This window comes from Octopus sinensis, linkage group LG4 (assembly GCF_006345805.1).
Source record: "Octopus sinensis linkage group LG4, ASM634580v1, whole genome shotgun sequence".
Lineage (NCBI taxonomy): Eukaryota > Metazoa > Mollusca > Cephalopoda > Octopoda > Octopodidae > Octopus > Octopus sinensis.
In genome coordinates, this window is record NC_043000.1 from 20,672,397 (window position 1) to 20,696,819 (window position 24,423).

The window sequence follows — 24,423 nt, forward strand, 5'->3', positions numbered from 1 at the left end:
AAATACTATAAGCATTGATGGAATTACATCATTTAAATATTTGGCGATATAAAACTCTCTGCTGGCTCTAATGCTGCCTGTAAAGTAGTTTTGGTCATGTCAGTGCATCAGAGAATGGAGTCTACAGCACGTCACTAAAAGTAAGGAAAAAATCTCGTTATTAATATAAAGATAATAGAAGGCGGCAAGCTGGAAGGATTGTTAGCACACCAGACAAAATGCTTGGCACCATTTTGTCTGTTTTTACATTCTGAGTTCAAATTCTACTGAAGGTGACATTGCCGTTCTTCCTCTCAGGGTTGATGAGATAAGTACCTATTTCTTTACTACCCGCAAGGGGCCAAACACAGAGAGGACAAACAAGGACAGACAAATGGATTAAGTCGATTACATCGACCCCCAGTGCGTAACTGGTACTTATTTGATCGACCCCGAAAGGATGAAAGGTAAAGTCGACCTCAGTGAAAGTTGAGCACTGGGGTCAATGTAACTGACTTACTCAACTCCCCCCCCCACCGAATTTTCTGACCTTGTGCCAAAATTTGAAACCAATATAAAACTAAGGATTCAAACTAAATGTTGATTAGAATATCGAATATTGAGTTATTAGAATATCTAAATATTAGAATACCTGATATTAAGATATATCAGAAAGAGTTTGATATTACATTTTTTTACCTGTTTCAGTCATTTGACTGTGACCATGCTGGAGCACCGCCTTTAGTCGAATAAATCGAATCCAGGACTTATTCTTTATAAGCCTAGTATTTATTCTATCTCTCCCTTTTGCCGAACATTAGTAGTCAAGTGATGGTAGAGGGACAAACACAGACTCACAAACATATACACACATACATATACCAAAATTGAACCAACCCTATGACTGGCACCCGGCAGTTGCCAGTGCCACTGGACTGACTCCTGTGCAGGTGGCAAATAAAGAAACACCATTTCGACCCTGTGCTTGAGGAGACCTATTGAGTCAAGTACATCAACATCAAAAATCAATGGAAATTGTAGTTGTGATCCCTGTGCCAATGGCACGTAAAAAGCACCCACTACACTCACAGAGTGGTTGGCATTAGGAAGGGCATCCAGCTGTAGAAACACTGCCAGATCAGACTGGAGCTTGGTGCAGCCTTCAGGCTTCCCAGACCCCGGTCGAACCGTCCAACCCATGCTAGCATGGAAAACAGATGTTAAACGATGATGATGATGATGATATATATATATAATTAATATATACGATGGGCTTCTTTCAGTTTCCATCAATCAAATCTACTCACAAGGCTTTGGTCAGCCCGAGGCTATAGCAGAAGACACTTGCCCAAGGTGCCATGCAGTGGGACTGAACCCGGAACCGTATGGTCGGTAAGTAAGCTACTTACCACACAGCTATGCCTGCGTTTATGCTTATTTCTGTTTAGAAGTTAAATTAAGAGTTGGCATTGTCAGAAAATCCCAATCTGCAGTTAGAACCATTAAAAGGTAAAAGACTATTAATTTATTTTTTTTTAACATAGGTCAGTCATGGCTGTATTGTCAAAATGTTTGCTTTGCAACCCTGTAGGTTCAGGTTCAGTTCCTCTGTATACCACTTTGGGCCAAATGTCTCCTACTATTGCCCTGGACTAACCAATGTCTTGCGAGTGAATTTGGTTGATAGGAACTGTGTGGGAATCCATCAGGACCTGAGAGACCTGCATGGGGTTGATGTAGGTGTCTTCAAAATAAAGCTGGACCTCTTCCTGTTAGGTGTCCCAGATGAACCAACTTCGCGGCAGGAGATGCAGATGAGGGCAGTTGCATCAAACTCTCTCATGCACCAAATGTCAATTGCTAAAATGTATGCATGAAGTAAAATTATGTAGCAACACCAAATGGCAGTGCCCCAGCATGGCCACAGCTCGTGAGCTGAAACTAGATGAAAAAAAATATTTTTTTTAATATATGTATGTATGTATGTACATATTGCTTGTGTGTGTGCATGTGCGTGCATATGCATGTGTGTGTGTGTGTGTGTTTGTCCCCATCCCCAACATGACAATCATTGTTGGTTTGTTCATGTCTTCATAACCTAATTTTTTTTGGCAAAAGTGGCCAATAGAACAAATACCAGTCTTCAAAAAATAATAAATAAATAAAGTACTGGGGTGGATTTGTTTGACTGAACCCTTCCAGGCATTGGCTCCATATGACCACAGTCCATTGATTGAAACAAATAAAAGAATAAAAAAAATGAAGGAATAAAAGAATAAAAGAATCAAAAGAATTCATTCATTGCAAATTACCAAACATTGCAAAACTTTGTTGAGTTCTTTAGAATGTATGAAGAGAGAAATAGTTGATTCCAATCCTTTTATAACCAATGCTTAACCAAGGAGCATTTATAAATAAACATCTTTTTCCTGTTTTACTAAAGGTTTTTTACGTTTATATATTTGTTTTGCAAGATTCTTGATGTGAAATCATGTGTTGAAACAGATATTGTTGTATTTAGGGATGGTCATGTTGCCAGTTTAGCCAATAAAAACACACACACTATATATTTGGTGTTCACTTGCTTCAGCTTTATTTATTTTTTACATTAATCTTAATCTTATTTCGGCCAGAGTTCTTTCGAGACACACAAATAAGAAAGAAGAAAGCAAAATACCACTGATGAGGTCACAGAAGTGTGACGAAACAGCTCTGGCCGAAATAAGATTAATGTAAAAAATAAATAAAACTGAAGCAAATTAACACCAAATATATAGTGCAAGTGTTTTTATTGGCTAAACTGGCAACATGACCATTCCTAAATACAACTAAATGTTTTATCGTAGTTTTAAACCTGAAGTATTCCCTGTTCTTTTGTATTTCCACAGGTGTCTGAAAACAATGCATTCTAAGAAGAAAAGCAACCTATACATCTCACTGCTAGTTCTGCTGTGTTCAGCCAGCTGCTCATTGGCTTTCCCTCACATTCAACCATTTTTCTTCCTATGTAACATAAACGGACTAAGTAAAGACGTGGGTATAGACAAAGGAGAGATTTCTTTGAGTGTATCAATCAAAGGAAACCCAGAATATTATGAACCGGGTCATATATATGAGAGTAAGTAGAACATTTAACTTAACCCTTTTATTACTGTATTTATTTTGAGATGCTCTGTGTTTCTTTCAATTAATTTTAAATATAATAAAGAATTTAGTAAAATAACTTAGTTATCATTAACCCATTCATGCTGATCATCTGTTTAAAGTGACACTTAATTTATAAGGTTATTAATCGAATACATGATAGAAATTGTGATTTGTGTATGATCTGTATCAAAGAATGAAATATGTTCTTAATGCATATGCAGTCTGTATCAAATGGATTTCAATGAAATATTTTTCAGTTGTTATTTAGGTGTTATTTAGGTGGCTGTGTGGTAGGAAGCTTGCTTTCTAACCACATGGTTCTGGGTTCAGTTCTGCTGCATGGTACCTTGAGCAAGTGTCTTCTACTATAGCTTTGGGCTGACCAAAGCCTTGTAAATAGATTTGGTAGGCAGTAACTGAGAGAAGGCCATCCTATGTGTGTGTGTATATATATATATATGAAACACCATCCGAGCGTGGCCGTCTGCCAGCTTCGTCTGGCACCTGTGTCGGTGGCACATAAAATCACCCACTACACTCTCGGAGTGGTTGGCGTTAGGAAGGGCATCCAGCTGTAGAAACACTGCCAGATCTGACTGGCCTGGTGCAGCCTTCGGGCTTGCCAGACCCCAGTTGAACCGTCCAACCCATGCTAGCATGGAAAGCGGACGTTAAACAATGATGATGATGATGATGATGATATATATATATTTATGTGTGTGTGTCTATGTTTGTGTTTGTCCCCCCACCATCGCTTCACAACCGATGCTGGTGTGTTTACGTCCCCATAACTTAGCGGTTCAGCAGAAGGGACTGATAGAATAAGCACCAGGCTTACAAAGAATAAGTCCAGGGTTCGATTTCTTCGACTAAACGGTGGTGCTTCAGCATGGCCACTGTCAATTGACTGAAGCAAGTAAAAGAATAAAAGAACTGTATGATAGAAATATAACCAATTTATTGCAGACTAGCAGTATCACCCGGCGTTGCTCAGGTTTGTAAGGGAAATAACTATAAAGCATTTTTAGAGAGTTATAGCCAAAAAATAGCAAAAAAATGGAAAAAAATGATGGTAAATTTTTTTTTAGTTAAAAAAGGTGGAGTTGCGTCCCCTAGACAGTTTGCGGTTTGTGTTTCTGATTCTCGACCCCATGTCGAATTTATCGATTGTTTTCAGAACTGGGGGAACTTTTCAAAATTTTCGCTGCGTTAGTTTTGAATTATGACATTGGGCTATGTGTGTGTCAAGTTTCATCAGAATCGGTTGAAAGCCGTGGTCAGGGTGAGGGTACAAGCAAACAGACACACAGAAAACGCACAGACAAACTGCCGTTTATATAGAGAGAGATAAATTTTAACAACAAAATATTATGTGGACCCTCAGGGGCCATATGGACTCTGGTTGAGAACCACTAGGTTTGAGTGTTAGACTCATGATTGTAAGATTGTGGTTTCAATTCCTGAACCAGGAGATGTCTAGTGTTCTCAAGCAAAACACTTCATTTCACATTGGTCTAGTCCACTCAGTGTGCAAAAGGGAGTAATATGATGAAAGTGGTGCCCAGCATGGCAAACCAGTGATGGATGATGGACTAAAAAAGAGAAACAAAAGGAAATGAACTTCTGAACTGAGGGACCATAGGCACTAACATAGCTGGGGTTGTGTGGAACAGTAGGGGCATTCCACCCTGGTAGGCACTTTTAAAGGGGCAGCACTTTTCATCCTCTTGTAGGCTATAAGCCAGAATAGATTGTATTGATCTAGTGCAGTATGCAATAATTCCTGATATTATATAATAAAAAAAAATACTGGAAATGCACGACTTTTGGGTCTGCTGTAGGTAATATGTGTTTTTTGTAGAGTCTGGGGACAGCAAACAGAAGGGCCGACCCAAGCAGCACACACTCTAGCTACACTAGTGGCCATAGGCCTACCCTAGTGTTGAGTATATCATTTCACTAAAGCAATGGGCTGGTAGAATCATTAGCATGACAGGACAAATATTTAGCAGTATCTCTTCCAGTTCTTTACATTCTGAGTTCAAATTCCATTGAGGCCAACTTTGCATTTCATCCTCTCAGGGTCAATAAGATAAATACCAGTTAGTTTCTGGGGTCGAGGTAACTAACTTGCATCCCCTTTTCAAAATTGCTGCGCTTGTGCAAAAATTAGAAGGAAGTATTTCATTTTAAGAAATAATATATTTCTAAATCTCTCAGAGAGATTTATGCAGTAGCAGCATGAAACTAGTCTCTGGGTGCTGGTTTTGCAGGGTGGAGGTGCTTGTCTCCACTTTGAAAACATAAGGACACAGGAAATGTGTCAAGTCCAACAGTGTTTCTAAGGGCTAAATAACAGTAGCATTCTTCCCTTTTATGGGACTGTCACATTAAGTTGACAACATTCTATGACTATTTCATTTTTCTTTAATAATCCTGAATTTTAGAAAATGAAAATGAATTCAAAGTGAAATGCATATTTTTCTTGCTTCTCAATCGGGCAACAATGCATCTTTCTCAATAATTGAGATGCTGCTCAAATATCTTAACAATCATGATGAATACAGAGCCTTAGACATGACCAGAGTGCCAGTGTGTTTAGTCTGCAGGAATAGCTATGGGGTTAAGAAGTTTGCTTTGCAATCATGTTGCAATCATGCAATAGTGTATGTGCAGACATGGCTGTGAGGTAAAGAAGCTCACTTTACGACCACAGGGTTTTGAGTTCAGTTCCACAACATGGCCCTTGAAGAAATGTCTTCTACCACTGCCCCGCCCTAAACAATGCCTTGTGAATTCAGGATAATTGCGGTTGTAGAAAAATGAAATACTTGTGAATTTGTTAGAAGTCTTTTGTGTGCACACACTCACACATATACCATCATCACCATCACCATCGTTTAATGTCGCTTTCCATGCTAGCATGGGTTGGATGATTTGAGTGAGGACTGGTGAATCAGATGGCTGCACCAGGCTCCAATCTTGATCTGGCAGAGTTTCTACAGCTGGATGCCCTTCCTAACGCCAACCCTGGCAAGTGTCTTCTACTATAGCTTTGGGCCAACCAAAGCCTTATGAGTGGATTTGGGAGATGGAAACTGAAAGAAGCCCATCATATATATGTATATATGTGTGTGTGTGGGGGGGGGTTTGACAACCGATACTGGTGTGTTTACGTCCCCGTAACTTAGCGGTTCAGGGAAAAGAAACTGATAGAATAAGTACTAGGCTTACAAAGAATAAGTCCTGGGGTCAATTTGTTCGACTAAAGGTGGTGCTCCAGCATGGCCACAGTCAAATGACTGAAACAAGTAAAAGAGTTAAAAGAGAGAGAGAGAGAGTAATAAGTATTAAAATAAATCAAGAAGTATTTTACATTTTCTTTTTAAATGAACTCTACTACAAAAATTTGGAGGTGCAATGGTCCAGTGGTTAGGGCAGTGGACTCGCGGTCATAGGATCGCGGTTTCGATTCCCAGACCGGGCGTTGTGAGTGTTTATTGAGCAAAAACACCTAAAGCTCCACGAGGCTTCGGCAGGGGATGGTGGTGATCCCTATTGTACTCTTTCACCACAACTTTCTCTCACTCTTACTTCCTGTTTCTGTTGTACCTGTATTTCAAGGGGCCGGCCTTGTCACTCTCTGTGTCACGTTGAATATCCCCGAGAACTACGTTAAGGGTACACGTGTCTGTGGAATGCTCAGCCACTTACACGTTAATTTCACGAGCAGGCTGTTCCGTTGATCGGATCAACCGGAACCCTCATCGTCGTAACCGACGGAGTGCTTCCACCACACTACAAAAATGATTTGTAACTGAATATGAGCGACTGAATTTAGTAACTGGAAAACCATCATTACTGCCATAGTCATCATCATCATTATCATCATTGCTATTTTCATCATCATCATCAGCATCACTGACATCGTCATCATTATGATCATTGTTATCATCGTGTATCTTTAATTCTTTCCCTGTGTAATGACTAAAGTTAAGATGCTTGTTCATTTACAGCAAATCACTTTCATCTCTGTTTAGTCGTCCAATGAAATGCTTTAATGACAATCGGATAATGATAATGATGTTGATGGTGATGGTGGTGATGATGATGATAATGATGATAATGATGATGATGATGATGATGATGATGATGATGGGAAGGCTGGTAGGGCAGACAACAGCAGTAGTGATGGCTCCCATGACGACTTTAATGATGATGATGATGAGGAGGAGGGGGGGACGACGACGACGACAATGACAATGGTGATGATGATGATGATGATAACAATGAGGATGGTGGTGGTGGTGATGGTGGTGATGATGATGATGATGGCGATGACGATGATAATGACAATGATGATGATGATAATGATGATGATAACAATGATGGTGGTGGTGGTAGTGGTGGTGATGATGATGATGATGATGATAACAATGATGGTGGTGGTGGTAGTGGTGGTGATGATGATGATGATGACGATGATAACGACAATGATTATGATGATGATGATAACAATGATGGTGATGGTGGTAGTGGTGGTGATGATGATGATGATGACGATGATAACGACAATGATTATGATAATGATGATGGTGGTGGTAGTGGTGGTGAAGATGATGATGATGACGATGATAACGACAATGATGATGATGATGATGATGATGAATTTGACAATGATGATCATAACAGAAAATTAGTAATTTTGCTTTAATTAATCCTGAACAATAAAGGTTCTCTAAGTTAATTGTATCAACAAGGCATGAAATGAATTAGGAATGAGAATCTACCCAGAATGCTTCAACAACTGCAATTGTTTTGTTGTTATTGCTGTTGCCATTGTTGCTGTAGCTTGGCCTCAGGTCAAGCCTGGCATCCAGCAGACCTATGAATAATAATATATTCTGACCTTGATCCGAACGCCATCTGTCTTTACATCTTTAAACGTATGACTACACAACTGAGTCTTATATAAGGTGGCAGGCTCTAATCTGAGGGAAATTTGGTTTCTATGTCTAGCAGGTAAATTAACCACATAGAGGCCCTTCCTGTCATCAAACCACAACTATACGATTTCCATTCAAGGTTTTATATATATATATATTTCTTTACTACCCACAAGGGGCTACACACAGAAGGGACAAGCAAGGACAGACAAACGGAGTAAGTCCATTACATCGACCCCAGTGCATAACTGGTACTTATTTAATCGACCCCGAAAGGATGAAAGGCAAAGTCGACCTCGGCGGAATTTGAACCCAGAACGTAGCGGCAGACGAAATACCGCAAAGCATTTCGCCCGGCGTGCTAACGTTTCTGCCAGCTCGCCGCCTTATATATATATATAAACTATCTTGGAAATGGATGCATGGTGGTCAATCAAATAATATATAGATAATCATCATCATCATCATCATCATCATTTAACGTCCACTTTCCATGCTGGCATGGGTTGGACGGTTTGACTGTGGACTGGCGAGTTAGATAGCTGCACCAGGTTCCAATCTGATCTGGCAGAGTTTCTACAGCTGGATTCCTTTCCTAACACCAACCGAGAGTGTAGTGGGTGCTTTTACGTGCCACCGGCATGAGGGCCAGTCAGGTGGTACTGACGACGGCCACACTCAAATGGTGTTTTTTATGGTTTTACTATAGCCTCAGGCCAACAAAAACCTTATGAGCAGATTTGGTAGACAGAAACTGAAAGAGGCCATCATATATTTCTGTATTTGTGTGAGTATGTGTCTGTATGCCCCCAATCATTGCTTGGCAACTGGTGTTTGCTTATTTTACATCCCTGTAACATAGCAGTCCAGCAAAAGACACTGATACGAGGGTGAGTCAAAAAGTAATGTCATTTTGTTTCGGACAGGTATAATTACCAACAAAAGAACATGTATCATACATCAAAATGAAGCTGGTCCTCTGTGGATCACATCCCTACTGCTCAACATAGTCACTGTTTCTCTCAATAGCAATGTTCCACCTTCGAATGAGAGCATGTATCCCTGCCTCGTAAAATTCTGTTGACGGTTCTTTGAACCACTTCTTCACTACAGTTTTCACTTCCTAGTCACTGGAATAATTTAACACCTTCAGACTATCATCTCTTCAGCCCCATGAAAAATGGTCTGTGAGCCAAACATTATTCCAGTGACGCAGAATTGAAAACTGTAGTGAAGAAGTGACTCAAAGAACAGTCAACAGAATTTTACAGGGTAGGGATACATGCTCTCATTCGAAGGTGGAACATTGCTATTGAGAGAAATAGTGACCATATTGAGAAGTGGGGATGTGATCCACGGAGGTACAGCTTCATTTTGATGTATGATACATATTCCTTTGTTGGAAATTATACCTGTCCTAAACAAAATGGCAGTACTTTTTGACTCACCCTCGTAGAATAAGAACCAAGCTTAAAAACATAAGCACTCTAGTCAAGTTGTCTAACAAAATTCTTCAAAGTGGTGCCCTAGCATGGCTACAATACTGGTGCCATAGGAAAAGCACCTATTACAACCTGTAAAGTGGGTAGCATTAGGAAGAGCATCCAGCCATAAAAACCATGCTAAAACATGCTATAAGGCAGCGGGCTGGCAGAAACGTTAGCATGCCAGGCGAAATGCTTAACAGTATTTCATCTGCCGTTATGTTTTGAATTCAAATTCCACCGAGGTCGACTTTGCCTTTCATCCTTTCGGGGTCGATAAATTAAGTACCAGTTACGCACTGGGGTCGATGTAATCAGCTTAATCCCTCTGTCTGTCCTTGTTTGTCCCCTCTATGTTTAGCTCCTTGTGAGCAACAAAGAAATAAGAAACCATGCTAAAACAGACAATGGAACCTGGTGAAGCTTTTTGGCGGCCATCTCCTATCAAACCATCCATCACATAATAGCATGGATGACAGGCATTAAATGATGATGATGATGATGATGATTATGATGAGGATGATATATATGTGTATGTATGTTTGGTTGAAATTTACAGGAATCAAAGGACGAAGACAGATGAAGGAACAACAAGCAGGTGTATTATTTTAGCACTCAGGAAGAATGGAAAAGTCTTTGATGTTTCAAGCCTATGCTTTTCAGCAATGTATACAGACATACATACATTCATACACACACATACACACACACACATGTATGTATGTATGTGTGTGTATGTAGGTATGTGTGTGTATGTATGTATGTATGTATGTATGTATGTATGTGTGTGTATGTATGTATGTATGTATGTATGTATGTGTGTGTGCATGTATGTATTTATGTATGTATGTATGTATGTATGTATGTATGTATGTGTATGTATGTATGTATGTATGTATGTATGTGTGTGTATGTATGTATGTGTGTGTGCATGTATGTATTTATGTATGTATGTATGTATGTATGTATGTATGTACGTATGTATGTGTATGTATGTATGTATGTATGTATGTGTGTGTATGTATGTATGTATGTGTGTGTGCATGTATGTATTTATGTATGTATGTATATATGTATGTACGTATGTATGTATGTATGTGTGTGTATGTATGTATGTATGTGTGTGTGTATGTACGTACGTATGTATGTATGTATGTATGTATGTGTGTGTATGCATGTATGTATGTATGTATGTATATGTATGTATGTATGTATGTATGTATGTATGTATGTGTGTGTATGTATGTATGTATGTGTGTGTGCATGTATGTATTTATGTATGTATGTATGTATGTATGTATGTACGTATGTATGTGTGTGTATGTATGTATGTGTGTGTGCATGTATGTATTTATGTTTGTATGTATGTATGTATGTGTGTGTCTATGTATGTATGTATGTGTGTGTATGTATGTATGTATGTGTGTGCATGTATGTATTTATGTATGTATGCCTTGATAGTTGGATACACATGTGTTTCTATTTCTCCATATTTCCTTCTCCGTTCTTTTCTCTCCTTGGCTATCTTATCTTTCAGAAGAAAAGTGAATTCTTGAAATGCAGGAGACATTTTATTCTTTTTTACCTTTTCCCTGAATGTCAGTCTAATATCATCTGTTCTTTTTTTCTTTTACTTCATCTTTGTGTTGTATTTTCTTGTTGTTATGTGGACACCCCCAGACGATGAAGTAGGCTAGTCCAATACCTAGATATAGAGGGAGATGGAGAAGTCTAGAAGTCGAGTTGTTGAGTAGAGGTCATCCAAACATGCAACATAACAGTGGCAACGAGGATTTTGTAGCTCACACAGTCACTGTGTAGTATTGCAATATAACATCTGTACTATATACATGTGTGTGTGTGCATGTATGTATACCTTGAAAGTTGAAAGCCTTATAAAGGCTCCCTCTGTGTTAATCAGTTTGGAAAAATTAACATCTAGCATTGTGATTAGACCACAATTTGGTCAAATAGAGGTCTTCCTGTCACCCAAAAGAACCTGATGAGGGTTGCTGAACCAATAGTAAATCAGTCCAGATACTGTTTGAGCTTGGTACCAATCATAATAATTCTCCCTTAGAGGTTATACTTGTAGCAATGAGCTCAGATGTCTCTACAAATTTGCCTAATCAGTGCTGTGGCTAGAATATGTGATACCTAGAATAGCCCTTAAGTTTGTCACTGCCTACACAGTTTTACAGCAAACCCAAAAGTACTGCCCCCAGAAAGTGTTACTCAGGGTAGACTGCCCTTATCACCTTCCACCTAGCTATGATAATTTCGTTATGTCTTTATTAATTAAATTTAATTTTCTAATGCATAATAATTTTTTCTTTTGTTTTCTTCTTTTCTTTTGCAAGTCACCATTCAATCCAGTAACACATTTGATAATTTTCTACTGACTGGCCTCTACTCATTATCGGAGGATGTACGTAAAAAGATTCTTTATATGCCAGTAGCCCCTGGCTTACCTGTTCAAGGTGAAAGTTTCATGTGTTCCACAATTTATTCACATTCCAATAATACCCCAGAATACCAGTTGCAGTTTCAGTGGATTGCACCTCCATCTGGAACAGGATGCGTCAATTTTCGGTATGTAGAGTTTTACTTTAACATCATGTTCGTCAATAAATCTATTCCTGCTAAATTATAGAATTTGATAGTATATAAGACATGCTTTTTTTAACGAAAAGTCAGGCAAAAAAAATCACTCTGGGTTCTATATGCAAAGTCATCGTAAATATTGCATGCTTTGATGCACTAAAATCTTTTCTTCCTGAATATGCAATGCTGAAGCTGGGATGCATCAAATATGCCCATGCACATCTTTCATGCTATCAAATATGGCACAATGTTGAAGAAAGATAAAAATTTTTCTCAAATCCACATTTCTTCTGTAATAATTCAATTCACATCTGGCATGTATTATAGGAATCAATTCTAGTACTTGACAGTTTTCACTTTTACTTACATTACAAAAGCATTACACTCTTCCAAATCTTGCCATAATGTGTCATTCCATAAAAACCAATCCTTTTTTCCCAATGCTAAATGAAAATCAATGAATATGGAAGGCAACCAAAAACTATTTTTCACATTATGGAACTCCATGTTAATGCAACATTTTCATGAATGCAATGCTTCTGTAATACAGTGGGTACCTGACCCCTAGTTTATCATCCTTGAAGGATAAAAACTAAACATGATCCTTGCAGACTTTGAACTCAGAATGTAAATTGCCTGTACCTAAATACCACAGGCATTTTGTCTGAAGTTCCAATAATTCTGATAATTTATCCACCTTAATCCTGATCATATATTAGGAATAACATATAGTGAAGTTTGCTGTTGTTTGTTCCTTCTCGAGCCATGCCCGGCTCATTAGGGCCAGTTTCCTGGTTTCCTTGGTATATAAGTTCCCCACCTGGATGGGATGCCGGTCCATTGCAGGTGAGCTGCAAGATGCAGGAGGAAAGAGTGAGAGAAAGTTGTGGCGAAAGAGTCAGCAGAAGTTCGCCATTACCTTCTGCTGGAGCTGCGTGGAGCTTAGGTGTTTCGTTCATAAACACACACATCGCCCAGTCTGAGATTCGAACCCACGATCTCTCGACCGCCAGTCCGCTGCTCTAACCACTAGGCCATGTGCCTCCACATATAGTGAAGTGATATGTCAGGACTGTTTTGTTGAGTACAACAGTAATTTTACTTCTACAAACAACATTGTGTCAAAGCCCAAAGAACTTGACAGGAAGATTTGCGTTAGCAACAGTAAACCAAAAAGAGATTTCAAGGAATGTCAGTAATTTTAATTGCTCTGACTGAACACGTTGGCATTATATGTGGTTTGTCAATCTGCTAGTAATAGTTGCTAAATCTTCCTCAAATCACACCTTACCATCTTAAACAGGAAGGAGGAATATTAGATATACTGTGTCTGAGAAAAGAAAGAAGACAGGATTGTCATAGCTGGAATTCCTTTGAGCAGAGGTTTCCTGAATCAAGGATAACTGTGGTATTAAACAATAGATTACTCTTTTACTTGTTTCAGTCATTTGACGGTGGCCATGCTGGAGCACCACCTTTAGTCAGGCAAATCGACCCCAGGACTTATTCTTTGTAAGCCTAGTACTTATTCTATCAGTCTCTTTTGCCGAACCGCTAAGTTACGGGGATGTAAACACACCAGCATCGGTTGTCAAGCGATGTTGGAGGGACAAATACAGACACACAAACACACACACACAAACATATACACACACACATATATATACATATATACGATGGGCTTCTTTCAGTTTCCATCAACCAAATCCACACACAAGGCTTTGGTCAGCCTGAGGCTATAGCAGGAGACACTTGCCCAAGGTGCCACGCAGTAGGACTGAACCCAGAACCATGTGGTTCGTAAGCAAGCTACTTACCGCACAGCCTACAGATTAAAGATATTTCTTGCACAAAATTCTTTGATCCAAAGATTGCTGTAATTGCTGCATTAGTTCTATGCTGCTATTCATTTTGAAGTGACAGAATGGCTTCAGCACTAATTGACTTAAGAATTGACCATGTTCTGAAGAGAATTTCACCCCAAGGATCATGCCTTGGGCATATTCGGTACAACATTTTGCAGTTTTTTGTTTTTGCTTTTTAGTTTGTTTTTTTTTTCTCAGAATGTGGTTCCAATATCAAAAATGCTGCTCTACTAAAACCTAAAGATATAACTAGATGCTACTTGTAGTAGATTACTAACCAATGGGGGAGAGCACTTCTGTACAGTAACTCAGTCTGCTAGAAGTAGCGGGAAATATTTCCTCAAATCATACCCTGTTGTTTTATGAAACGAAGGGTATATAAGACTATATAGTGCCACATACTTATAAGGATGGGATGGGATGGGATGGTTGTGGCTGGTACCCCCTTTGATAGTAGGTCACCCAATCAACTATAGAAGCACTAAAACCAAGCCACTACTGTAACTACTACTACTACTACTACTACTACTACTACTACCACCACCACCAACACCAACACCACCGTCACCATCACCATCACCACTACTACTACTATATCCACCACTACTACCACCACCATCATCACCACCACCATCACCACCACCACCACCACCATCACCACCACCATCACCACCATCATCACCACCACCATCATCACCATCACAACCATCACCACCACCACCACTACTACTTCTACTACCACCACCACCACCACCACCACCAAACTACTACAACTACTACTTGTGGAAGATAAACCAAAATAAGAATGTGAAAGAATAAACTTAGCTAATTTAAGGAGGCTGACTGAATATTCCATTTTCAGCTGAAATTTATGATTAATGATGGTCCCTTTTTATGTGAATTCTTCTTCTATTTGTAAAATGTTCTGTTTGAAAATTCCTTCAAATTTCTCTTTCATTCTAAGTTTTCAAAGTTGGCTTCCATTAGTAATCTCTCAGGAGCTACACTCTACATACTCACAAAACTGTTTCTTTGTACAATCAGATAAAATACAATAAGTTTTTCCACATCAGCAACATTCATTTAGTCAGTTCTGGTTTATGTAATCCATTAAATATATGATTGATATCTCCGACAATGACAGCTGTTTGAATAGAAAAGTACTGACTGACTTGAGATCATTCCTGTTTCTAGTTTCAAAAGCTGTTTCATTGTCTGCTATAACAATAGCCATCTCGGAGATAAGAATAGCAAGACTTCTTATATATTGTGTTATAGTACATGTAATAGCATACAATTGACAAATGTAACACCTTATGTTGCTGTATTCTTTAAATAAAAAATTCTGTTCCATGCAATATGTATTATGCTATGCAACAGCCTCTGTGTGGTTGCTAGAAATAGAAGTCAAATTTCCCTCCAGTGGCACGTAAAAGAACTATCTGAACATGGCCGTTGCCAGCACCGCCCCAACTGGCCTCCATGCCAGTGGCACGTAAAAAGCACCAACCGATCGTGGCTATTGCCAGCCTCACCTGGCACCTGTGCTGGTGGTACATAAAAAGCACCCACTACACACACGGAATGGTTGGCATTAGGAAGGGCATCCAGCTGTAGAAACACTGCCAGATCAGACTGGGCCTGGTACAGCCTCCTGGCTTCCCAGACTCCAGTCAAACCGTCCAACCCATGCTAGCATGGAAAGCGGACGTTAAACGATGATGATGATGCACCTTATTTTTAAAATAAGGATACAGAATCTGCAAAATAGCCAGCAAATAATAATGCTTGAGTTATTTTTACATTTTTAATGAACTGACTGAACGTAAACAGTAAATCTTCATTCCCTAATAAAATTGTTTTATACAGTTTTAACCCTTTAATGTTCACATTATTCTGCCAAAATTAATCCTTTTTATCCACATCGTTTTGAACTAATCATGCATTATCTTGTAGCTATGAGATTTTGATGAGGTAGCTGTTAAATTTTAAAATGATATTGTAGGGTTGGTGTGAGAGACCAGATCTGGCTAGTTTGAACATAAATCAGGCAGAATACTTTTGGCCAGATATGGCTGGTTTAAATGCTAAAGGGTTAATGAAATTTGATTAGACCTGGAAGAAAATTACGTAATGTGTCTTTCTCAACTGAATCCATTTTGACAATTCATTATAACATTATATATCACTTAAAGGAATTTTATTGATTATCCCAGATGTTTGTGCATCATGGTTTGTAGAACCCCAATAACAGATGGTAGGATCAGTTTACATCAATAGTCTGTGGCTTTCCGAATTTGGTGATCAGTATCGAAATTTTTATGAGGGTGTAGAATCCCTCGTTTTCTTGTTTATTCACAGTGAAAACATACTTGACAATATTGGTTGATTGCATAAGTGGTTTTGAAGTGCTCTAAAGTAAGAAGAATCTTTATTTGTCTTGGCAGTATGATTTTTTAAGCACTCTTCTGGTCTTGGAGATTTCACAGATTCATTGGAAAACTCACTTTGACAAATCAGCACATTGGTAAAAGTTTGTTTGTTGGTGACAGAATAAAACCATCCTTTACTTATTTGATACAGTACCACCAACATTTCTCTTCTTTGGTTCTGCAAGGGTTATACCAATAAAAAATATATAATACTATAGCTGTATTTATCATTATTTATTTTTCATATTATTCTTTAAATATGACCACCCTATCACTGCACTTATTTCAGGTAACAGTTTTATGAATAACTACCATAAATCTTCGAGTATAGTCTACCCTTGAGTATAATACACTGGGGATTTTTAAGGGGCTGTACCTCTGAAAAACCTAAACCTTGTGTATAATACGCACTCCTTCTCTAACTTGAGTCGTGCATAATTAAGCCAGCAGCACCTAGTCGAACAAACACTTCTGCACATGCATAATACAATATTGGTGATGTTCTTAACTGTCATATGGGAATGTAAATATGTTTGCAAATTGTTTTTGTTACATGTTATTCTGTGTTCTGAATACTTTTATTTTAATAAATGTTGCTTACTGCAAGTTATGGATGATTATTTTATGACTTCATTGCTTTCAGGCTTAGCTTAAGGTATTTTCACACCCAACATCACAAAATGTGTCTGAATAAACATTGCCAGACAGCAAATAGACACTCGGACATTGCTAAGAAAATATTTTTCATTTTTAACCTCGTATCTAGGGATTTTGACCTTTAAATTTTGGGGAAAAAATGCAGATTATACTCGAGGATTTACAGTACTAATTGCCCCTTCCCCTCATTCTTTATCTGCCAATGTCCCCTTATTACTGCCTTGTCTTCAAGTATCTTTCTTGGGTCTAGCAGCTCCTTTGCTCTACTTTGGGAATCCCTACACTCTAGATATTACCTTTCATGAGAATCTCCTTGCAAAGTGGCATCTCATCCATGAATTCTGTTAACCACTCATCTCTCAAACAGGATGCCTTTTTTCCAGACTATTTCATAACAAAGTGCATCATCAGGGCATTCTCTCTCCCACATTTTATTAATTCTCACATAACTCAAAGTTCAATTATGTCATAGTACAATGTCTCCACTCCAGTTTCCCCACATCACACCCAAATAATTTATTCTCTGAACAGCAACATCTCTAGAACTTCCCTACTGGAATAAGCCAATAAAAATGTAAGTCCCCTCATCAACTTCACCTGCCTGGCAGGACTAACTGGAGTATTAGCCACTGTTCACTGAGGAGTGAAGCTAAGATGTTTTTTTATGAAGTATTTCCTTTATGCATACACTTGCAAGATATTTGTTTCTATTAGCAATATAATTCTCATTTCTGTAAGTTGAATTTAAATGGTTTCAAAGTTCACTTCAGTTATTAGAGTTCTCTCAGCAAAGTTTTCTTTTTCTTTTATTCATTTATTTATTTATTTTGGTTTTTGTTGTTTTCAGCAATCAAAAACATAATTAAATAAATAAAATAAAGAAGAAAGCATTAAAAAATTCTCGCTATTTCTGGTTGCTTCAATTACTTTCTGGTTTTGATTGTTCTATATCTCTAGCTTTGTATATAAGCAATAATTTTGTTAAGTGTTTCCCTTTTTACTAAACATTAATAACTACACATCAGTTATTTTGTTGTTGCAAGTACAAGGAGCTTGTCTTCAGAAAACATATATTTCATATATTCTGTACATTTACCTTTATATGTAATAACCTAATTCTATTTATAGGTGTTTGTTCGTTTTGGTCAATATTGTATTTTATTATATATTAGCGGTGATGATTTGGAAGAATCATTAGAGGGCTGAGAAAATGCTTCGCAGTATTTGTTCCAGGTCCCTTTCTTCTGAGTTCAAATCCTGTGGAGGCCAACCTTACCTTTTATCCTTTTAGGTACTTGATAAAATAAAGAATTATCAAGCATAGGGGGTGATATATTCAACAAACTCTTTCTCCTAAAGATTTGAGCCTTGTGCCTATGTTAAACACATGCACACACAAACACACACACATGCATGCATATACCATGTGCATGTGTGTAGGCATGGTTATATAGTTTAGGAAATTCATTTAGCATCTCTGTGGTTCCTGTTCAATTTCAACGGCCCCATTCTGGATAAATTTTTTCTGCTATAGCATGAAGTTGACCAATACTCTGCAAATGGAAATTGGTTGATAGAAAACTGTTTTCTGGAACATGCTTGTGTTTATTCAAATGGGAATTGGCCAATTTCTTTTGAGAAGTTACAATACGAATTCCAAGTGGGATGCTTAGAGATCCTCCGTAGCAGTTTTTCACTCAACACCTAAACCAATACAATTTCTTGGCTTTTCATTTCTCTTCTGCAGAACAATACAACCATTTGGGATTCCTATGTTGTCAATAATTAGTGCTTTATTGTCCTTTCCTCTCAGAAAATTCTAGTCATAGGATAGAATCAGGAGCATAGCAAAGTAGGGAGATGAGGGAGTGACCCACTCCGGGAGATGTTTTCATGAGGACAGCACTTTTGGATCTGTCTCTGTAAGCTTTGAGGGAGAGGGGCTGTATAAGTCTCAATAGGCTTATGAGGGTCCGAATGGACGGATGCAAACTCAAGGGCTGCCCTAGAGGTACACACTCTACCTGTGCCACTGGTTAAAGTTCCATAGTATTTTGGTATTGCCATTTTCTGAGACAGATGAGGATTCATAAGGCGGCGAGCTGGCCAAAACATTAGCATGTCGGGCGAAATGCTTAGCAGTATTTCGTCTGTCGCTACGTTCTGAGTTCAAATTCCGCTGAGGTCGACTTTGCCTTTCATCCTTTCGGGGTCGATTAAATAAGTACTAGTTATGCACTGGGGTCGATATAATCGACTTAATCCATTTGTCTGTCCTTGTTTGCCTTGTTTGTCCCTGCTGTATGTAGCCCCTTGTAGGCAGTAAAGAAATAAGAGTACCTCATAACCTTTTTCTAGATGGGATAGAAAATTTATCTTTAGGTTTACATAAAGCAGCTTCGTTATGCTAGTGTGTCTTTTAGCATATTTTTTTGTAGGGGAGCTAGAATGGGACAACTTGTTACCACGTAATCCATTGTTTAAAAAAATACACCACACAGGAGGCCACATTTGTCATCTATAGAGCAAGTAGTGTAACTATTTCTGTCCATATACCTAAAGGTGATAACTTGCACATGTATCAATGAAAGCTGTTGATTCAGATACTCCATTCAGATGAATTTGCTCATCCAGACCAGACATACTATTTTGTTTATATATCTGGTATCCTGTTTGTGGAAGTATTGGTCATCATTATTGATCAATATCTGTTTTCACTGCTGCTTTATGTTCACACTTCAACTGTTTTAAGATTAATCCAATTTCTTGCATTTTAATGCTGCAGATATATTAGATCGGTAGCGGACAGTATTGTGGAGGCACGGGGCGTAGTGGTTAGGGTGTCAGCATCATGATCGTAAGATTGTGGTTTCGATTCCTGAACCGGGCGACGCGTTGTGTTCTTGAGCAAAACACTTCATTTCATGTTGCTCCAGTCCACTCAGCTGGCAAAAATGAGTAACGCTGCGATGGACTGGCATCCCATCCAGCTGGGGAACACATACGGCATTGAAACCGGGAAACCAGGCCCATGAGCCTGGCTAGGCTTTAAAAAGGCAAAAGAGAGTGGACAGCATTAACTGCCTTCTTGTCTGTTAGTGTTCAAAAGTCCACTACCACCTTTAAGGCCACCTCAACTGCAATATAGACCCCCCCCCCACTCCCAGTGAGCAAAATAATGTCCATGGAGACCTCTACAAACACAGTTACAGCATACGAGCAGGTGCTGAAAAATTCCTGACTTTAATGATATCACGAAAGGCCAAAACCCTTTATGAAACTGAAGGACTTCTACAATAAGTGTGTGAATTTGAATATGTTGAATAAAATCATAATTAACTGATTCTTCTATATTTTCTTTTACCCAAAGTCAAGTATTTTTCAGCACCCCTTCATACATAAGTTTGCACTGGATCCTGAGGCCTATGGGACTCCTGGGCAAATGTCCAGTGCCTTAAGATGGCATTAACCTCCTTTTCTCCTAGGAATGTACAGTAGTTGACTGATAGACTTATTGTGTAGTGTGTGGCACATTTTTAACAGATATCTCATACTGTGTTCCATGAAATCTTTGTTATATTTCAGTGCAACACAACAGATCATGCTCTAACTGACATTATAAATGTTTTAATATGACAGTGTTAATTACTAAAGAAGTTAGTAATTAGCACTCTCAATGATTTTGTCAGATCATTCATATTTCTCATTTACCCACCTTTCACACACATACACATCATTTTGTGCTTGCATTATTTGTCATTTAAATATTTTGTTGACTTTGTACTTTGCTATATTTTTGTAAAAATGTACAATATCGAATACAAGCATTATGTAAAGGAACTGTTTACTATTACTGCTGTTATCTCTATCCAGTACGTTTTAAATCTGTTATGTTATTATTTGTTGCTAACAACTTTTATCTTCTTAAAAAAATCTGATGATCTGATGATGTACTTTGTAGTAATGATTATTATTGGGTTGTCTGGAAAGTTCGTGCTGATTTATAGTAGCTTATTTTAGAACATGGTTGAGTCCTTAAAATAGGATTTGACTACACCTCCATTTAGAGCACAATTTAAGCTATCTTTTCGTGGAAGAAAGTTTATGTTCCTATAACCTGTGTTAATTCTGTAATTCTTTAAAAAATGAAAGATAAGAAAGTTAATTTTCGGCACTTGATGCTTTGGGAACCAAACAAAAATTGCTGCAGCTCGGCTGGGATGTGTTGCCCCACACTCCATATTCACCAGATATTGTTCCTTTGGATATCCACTTATTCAGGTCTCTGCAAAATAGTTTTAATGGTAAAAATTTCAATTCCTTGGATGATGTAAAAAAGATACCTTGATGAATTCTTTGCCATGAAACCACCTCAATTTTGGGGAAAGGGTATTTTAAAGTTAAAGGAAAGATGGAGACACATTGTGCAACAAAATGGTTCATATTTGGTTGATTAAAACTGTAATGGCAAGTATTTATTGACCTTTTTCTTTCCTTTAAAAATTGGCACAAACTTCCCGGACAACCCAATATTATTTTTGTTAAATATCTGTTGACAGGAGAAATGTCCAATCCCAGAATTCCCTCCCCTACCTGGAGCAAAATCATTTGCTCAGCTGATCAATCTGTCACATTATTTTGTCACTTGTACATCTTTAGTGCAAAGAACATTTCAATATCCTTACAATATTGTTTCATAATAATAAAGGAAATCCCAAACTGGAGACCATTTGCAGCTTTCAGTTCTATGTCATCCATGAAGAAATGGTGGATAAGTCTAGTGTTGGTATTGTTCCTATGGCTGATAAATATTTGGCATGTGTGTATGTGTGGCAGGGAGGGGCTCTGATCTATTTTTATTCAGTGCAAAATGTATCTGATTTCTAGTAGAGATTCATTGAACACCTGCAAAATGTCAGCAATTTATAACAGTCTTGAAATAGCATCGGACAATGTTTAAATTCATTTCCTTTATACATTGAGTTTTTAGCATCTCGGTTGCTAGGTAATGTTCTCAGAGAGTTCTATGTCTGACGTATCTTGAGGAGACAAATGACTACTTGCTGCTATCTACATTACTGTTTTTGAATGTGTGTGTTCTAATAAAGAAATGAATCCAAATCCATTAATACATTAAATATTAATCTGGATGATCATTTTGTATTTTAAAGTCAGAAGGATATTAAGCAAGAATTTCTAGATTTTTGACATGTGAGGATACATTTCTTTACTGCCTGCAAGGGGCTTAACATAGAGTGGACAAACAAGGACAGACAAAGGGATTAAGTTGATTACATTGACCCCAGTGCGAAACTGGTACTTTATTTATCGACCCTGAAAGGATGAAAGGCAAAGTCGACCTTGGCGGAATTTGAACTCAGAACGTAATGACAGACAAAATACAGCTATGCATTTCACCTGGCATGCTAACGTTTCTGCCAGCTCGCCACCTTTTGACATGTGAGGATGATCTAAAGTTGTAAAGTGGGTACACAGTTGTATTTATGTTAGCATCTGTTCTTGTTATTTTATAGTTCTATGTAGTTAGTCATTATCTGTTTAACATATCTTTACTGTCATTGTTCATTATGACCCTTTATCCAATATAGATTTTTGTTTTTGTTTTTTATGCTTTTTTCTGGGGGGTTTTTTATTGTACATTTCCTCTTTGTACTGTCTGCCAAAATCTAGGTTCATGTATGTGATAAAAGAATATCTAGTCAAAGTCAACTTTACCCTTCATCCTTTTGTGGTCGATAAATTAAGTACCAGTTGAGCACTGGGGTCAATGTACCAAAACTGAAATCATCATTATTATTATTATTATTTTGTTTTTTTTTTCTTCTTTCAAATTTGCTTCCATTTCTTGCCGAGCGTCTTCCCGACTCCTAGGGCAAATTATTATTATTATGATTATTATTATTATCATTATTATTATTATTATCATCATCATCATTATTATCATTGATTATTATTATTATTATTATCATTATTATTATTATTATCATCATCATCGTTATTATCATTGCCTTTGCACCAATTATTATAAGCTTGACCTTTACTGTTCACATGTTCCAAATTCTTCCTATTTGAAATTTTAGGCAATTGTATTTATTATTATTATTATTATTATCATTATTATTATTATTATTATTATTATTATTATTATTATTATTATTATTATTAATATTATTATTATTATATGATAGACAGATTCTCATTACATCAGTAAATCATCAATTTAATTTTTTCAGTGCCACAGCAGCCCTCAGCAATATTTTGCTATTCAAAGATACCACAGTTCTTCAGCTCTGTGAAAAAGGAGGTAAGACATTCTTGAGCATTATTTCTATATTATTAACTACTTTGGTTCTCTTTTCAAATTCAAATCCTAACAGTATTTAGGATGTATCTCAATGATAATACAGATTGGATACAAAATTGATTGTTGGAATGTGAAATATTATTAAAACAGCTTATTTCTGGATTGTCTCTTTTTTCCCTAGTTGGTCATTTAAATTATAAAATAGGGAATTTCCAGCTATTCGTGCTATTTTTTATATTTTTTTTTTTTTTATATTTTACTTGTTTCAGTCATTTGACTGCGGCCATGCTGGAGCACCGCCTTTAGTCGAGCAAATCGACCCCGGGACTTATTCTTTGTAAGCCCAGTACTTATTCTATCGGTCTCTTTTGCCGAACCGCTAAGTGATGGTTGTCAAGCTAGGGGGACAAACACAGACACACAAACACATACATATATATATATATACATATATACGACAGGCTTCTTTCAGTTTCCATCTACCAAATCCACTCACAAGGCATTGGTCGGCCCGGGGCTATAGCAGAAGACACTTGCCCAAGATGCCACGCAGTGGGACTGAACCCAGAACCATGTGGTTGGTTAGCAAGCTACTTACCACACAGCCACTCCTGCGCCTATTTTGTGATATTTTGTGAAAATTCTTTGTTTGGGATGGAGATTAAACATAGCGTTTGGTGTAGCCAATAGTCCTGAGATTTGTGTATTAATAGGATTGTACAGCTAAGATTAAGTTCAAAAGATATTCTACTCCACAGAATTCGGCTTTTACCATTATGATGCACTATTCGTTTGCAAACTTTTGACAGCCGAACAATAGAGTCTATTCAAAGAGTTAACTCTGTAAACACCACAGCTTATACTAGTCTAAGTATAATTAATTTCTTAGATATAATTCTAGAATTAGGCGCTGGTAAATATTAATTTACAACAAATTTAACATGCAATTTCAGCATATTAATACAAATCCTAATTATCATATAA

General features: G+C 37.7%; 1 protein-coding gene across 1 annotated transcript in view; it reads left to right on the plus strand.

Moving 5' to 3' along the window:
* The first annotated feature begins 1,320 nt into the window (after positions 1 to 1,320).
* LOC115210297 (reelin) overlaps positions 1,321 to 24,423 on the plus strand; it is a 254,404-nt gene continuing 231,301 nt past the window's right edge. Inside the window, exons 1-4 of the mRNA XM_036501881.1 lie at positions 1,321 to 1,371; positions 2,868 to 3,097; positions 11,917 to 12,148; positions 23,369 to 23,439. Of these exons, the coding sequence (XP_036357774.1) occupies positions 2,881 to 3,097; positions 11,917 to 12,148; positions 23,369 to 23,439 (520 nt within the window). The 5' untranslated portion in view covers positions 1,321 to 1,371; positions 2,868 to 2,880. The remainder of the gene's footprint in view (positions 1,372 to 2,867; positions 3,098 to 11,916; positions 12,149 to 23,368; positions 23,440 to 24,423) is intronic.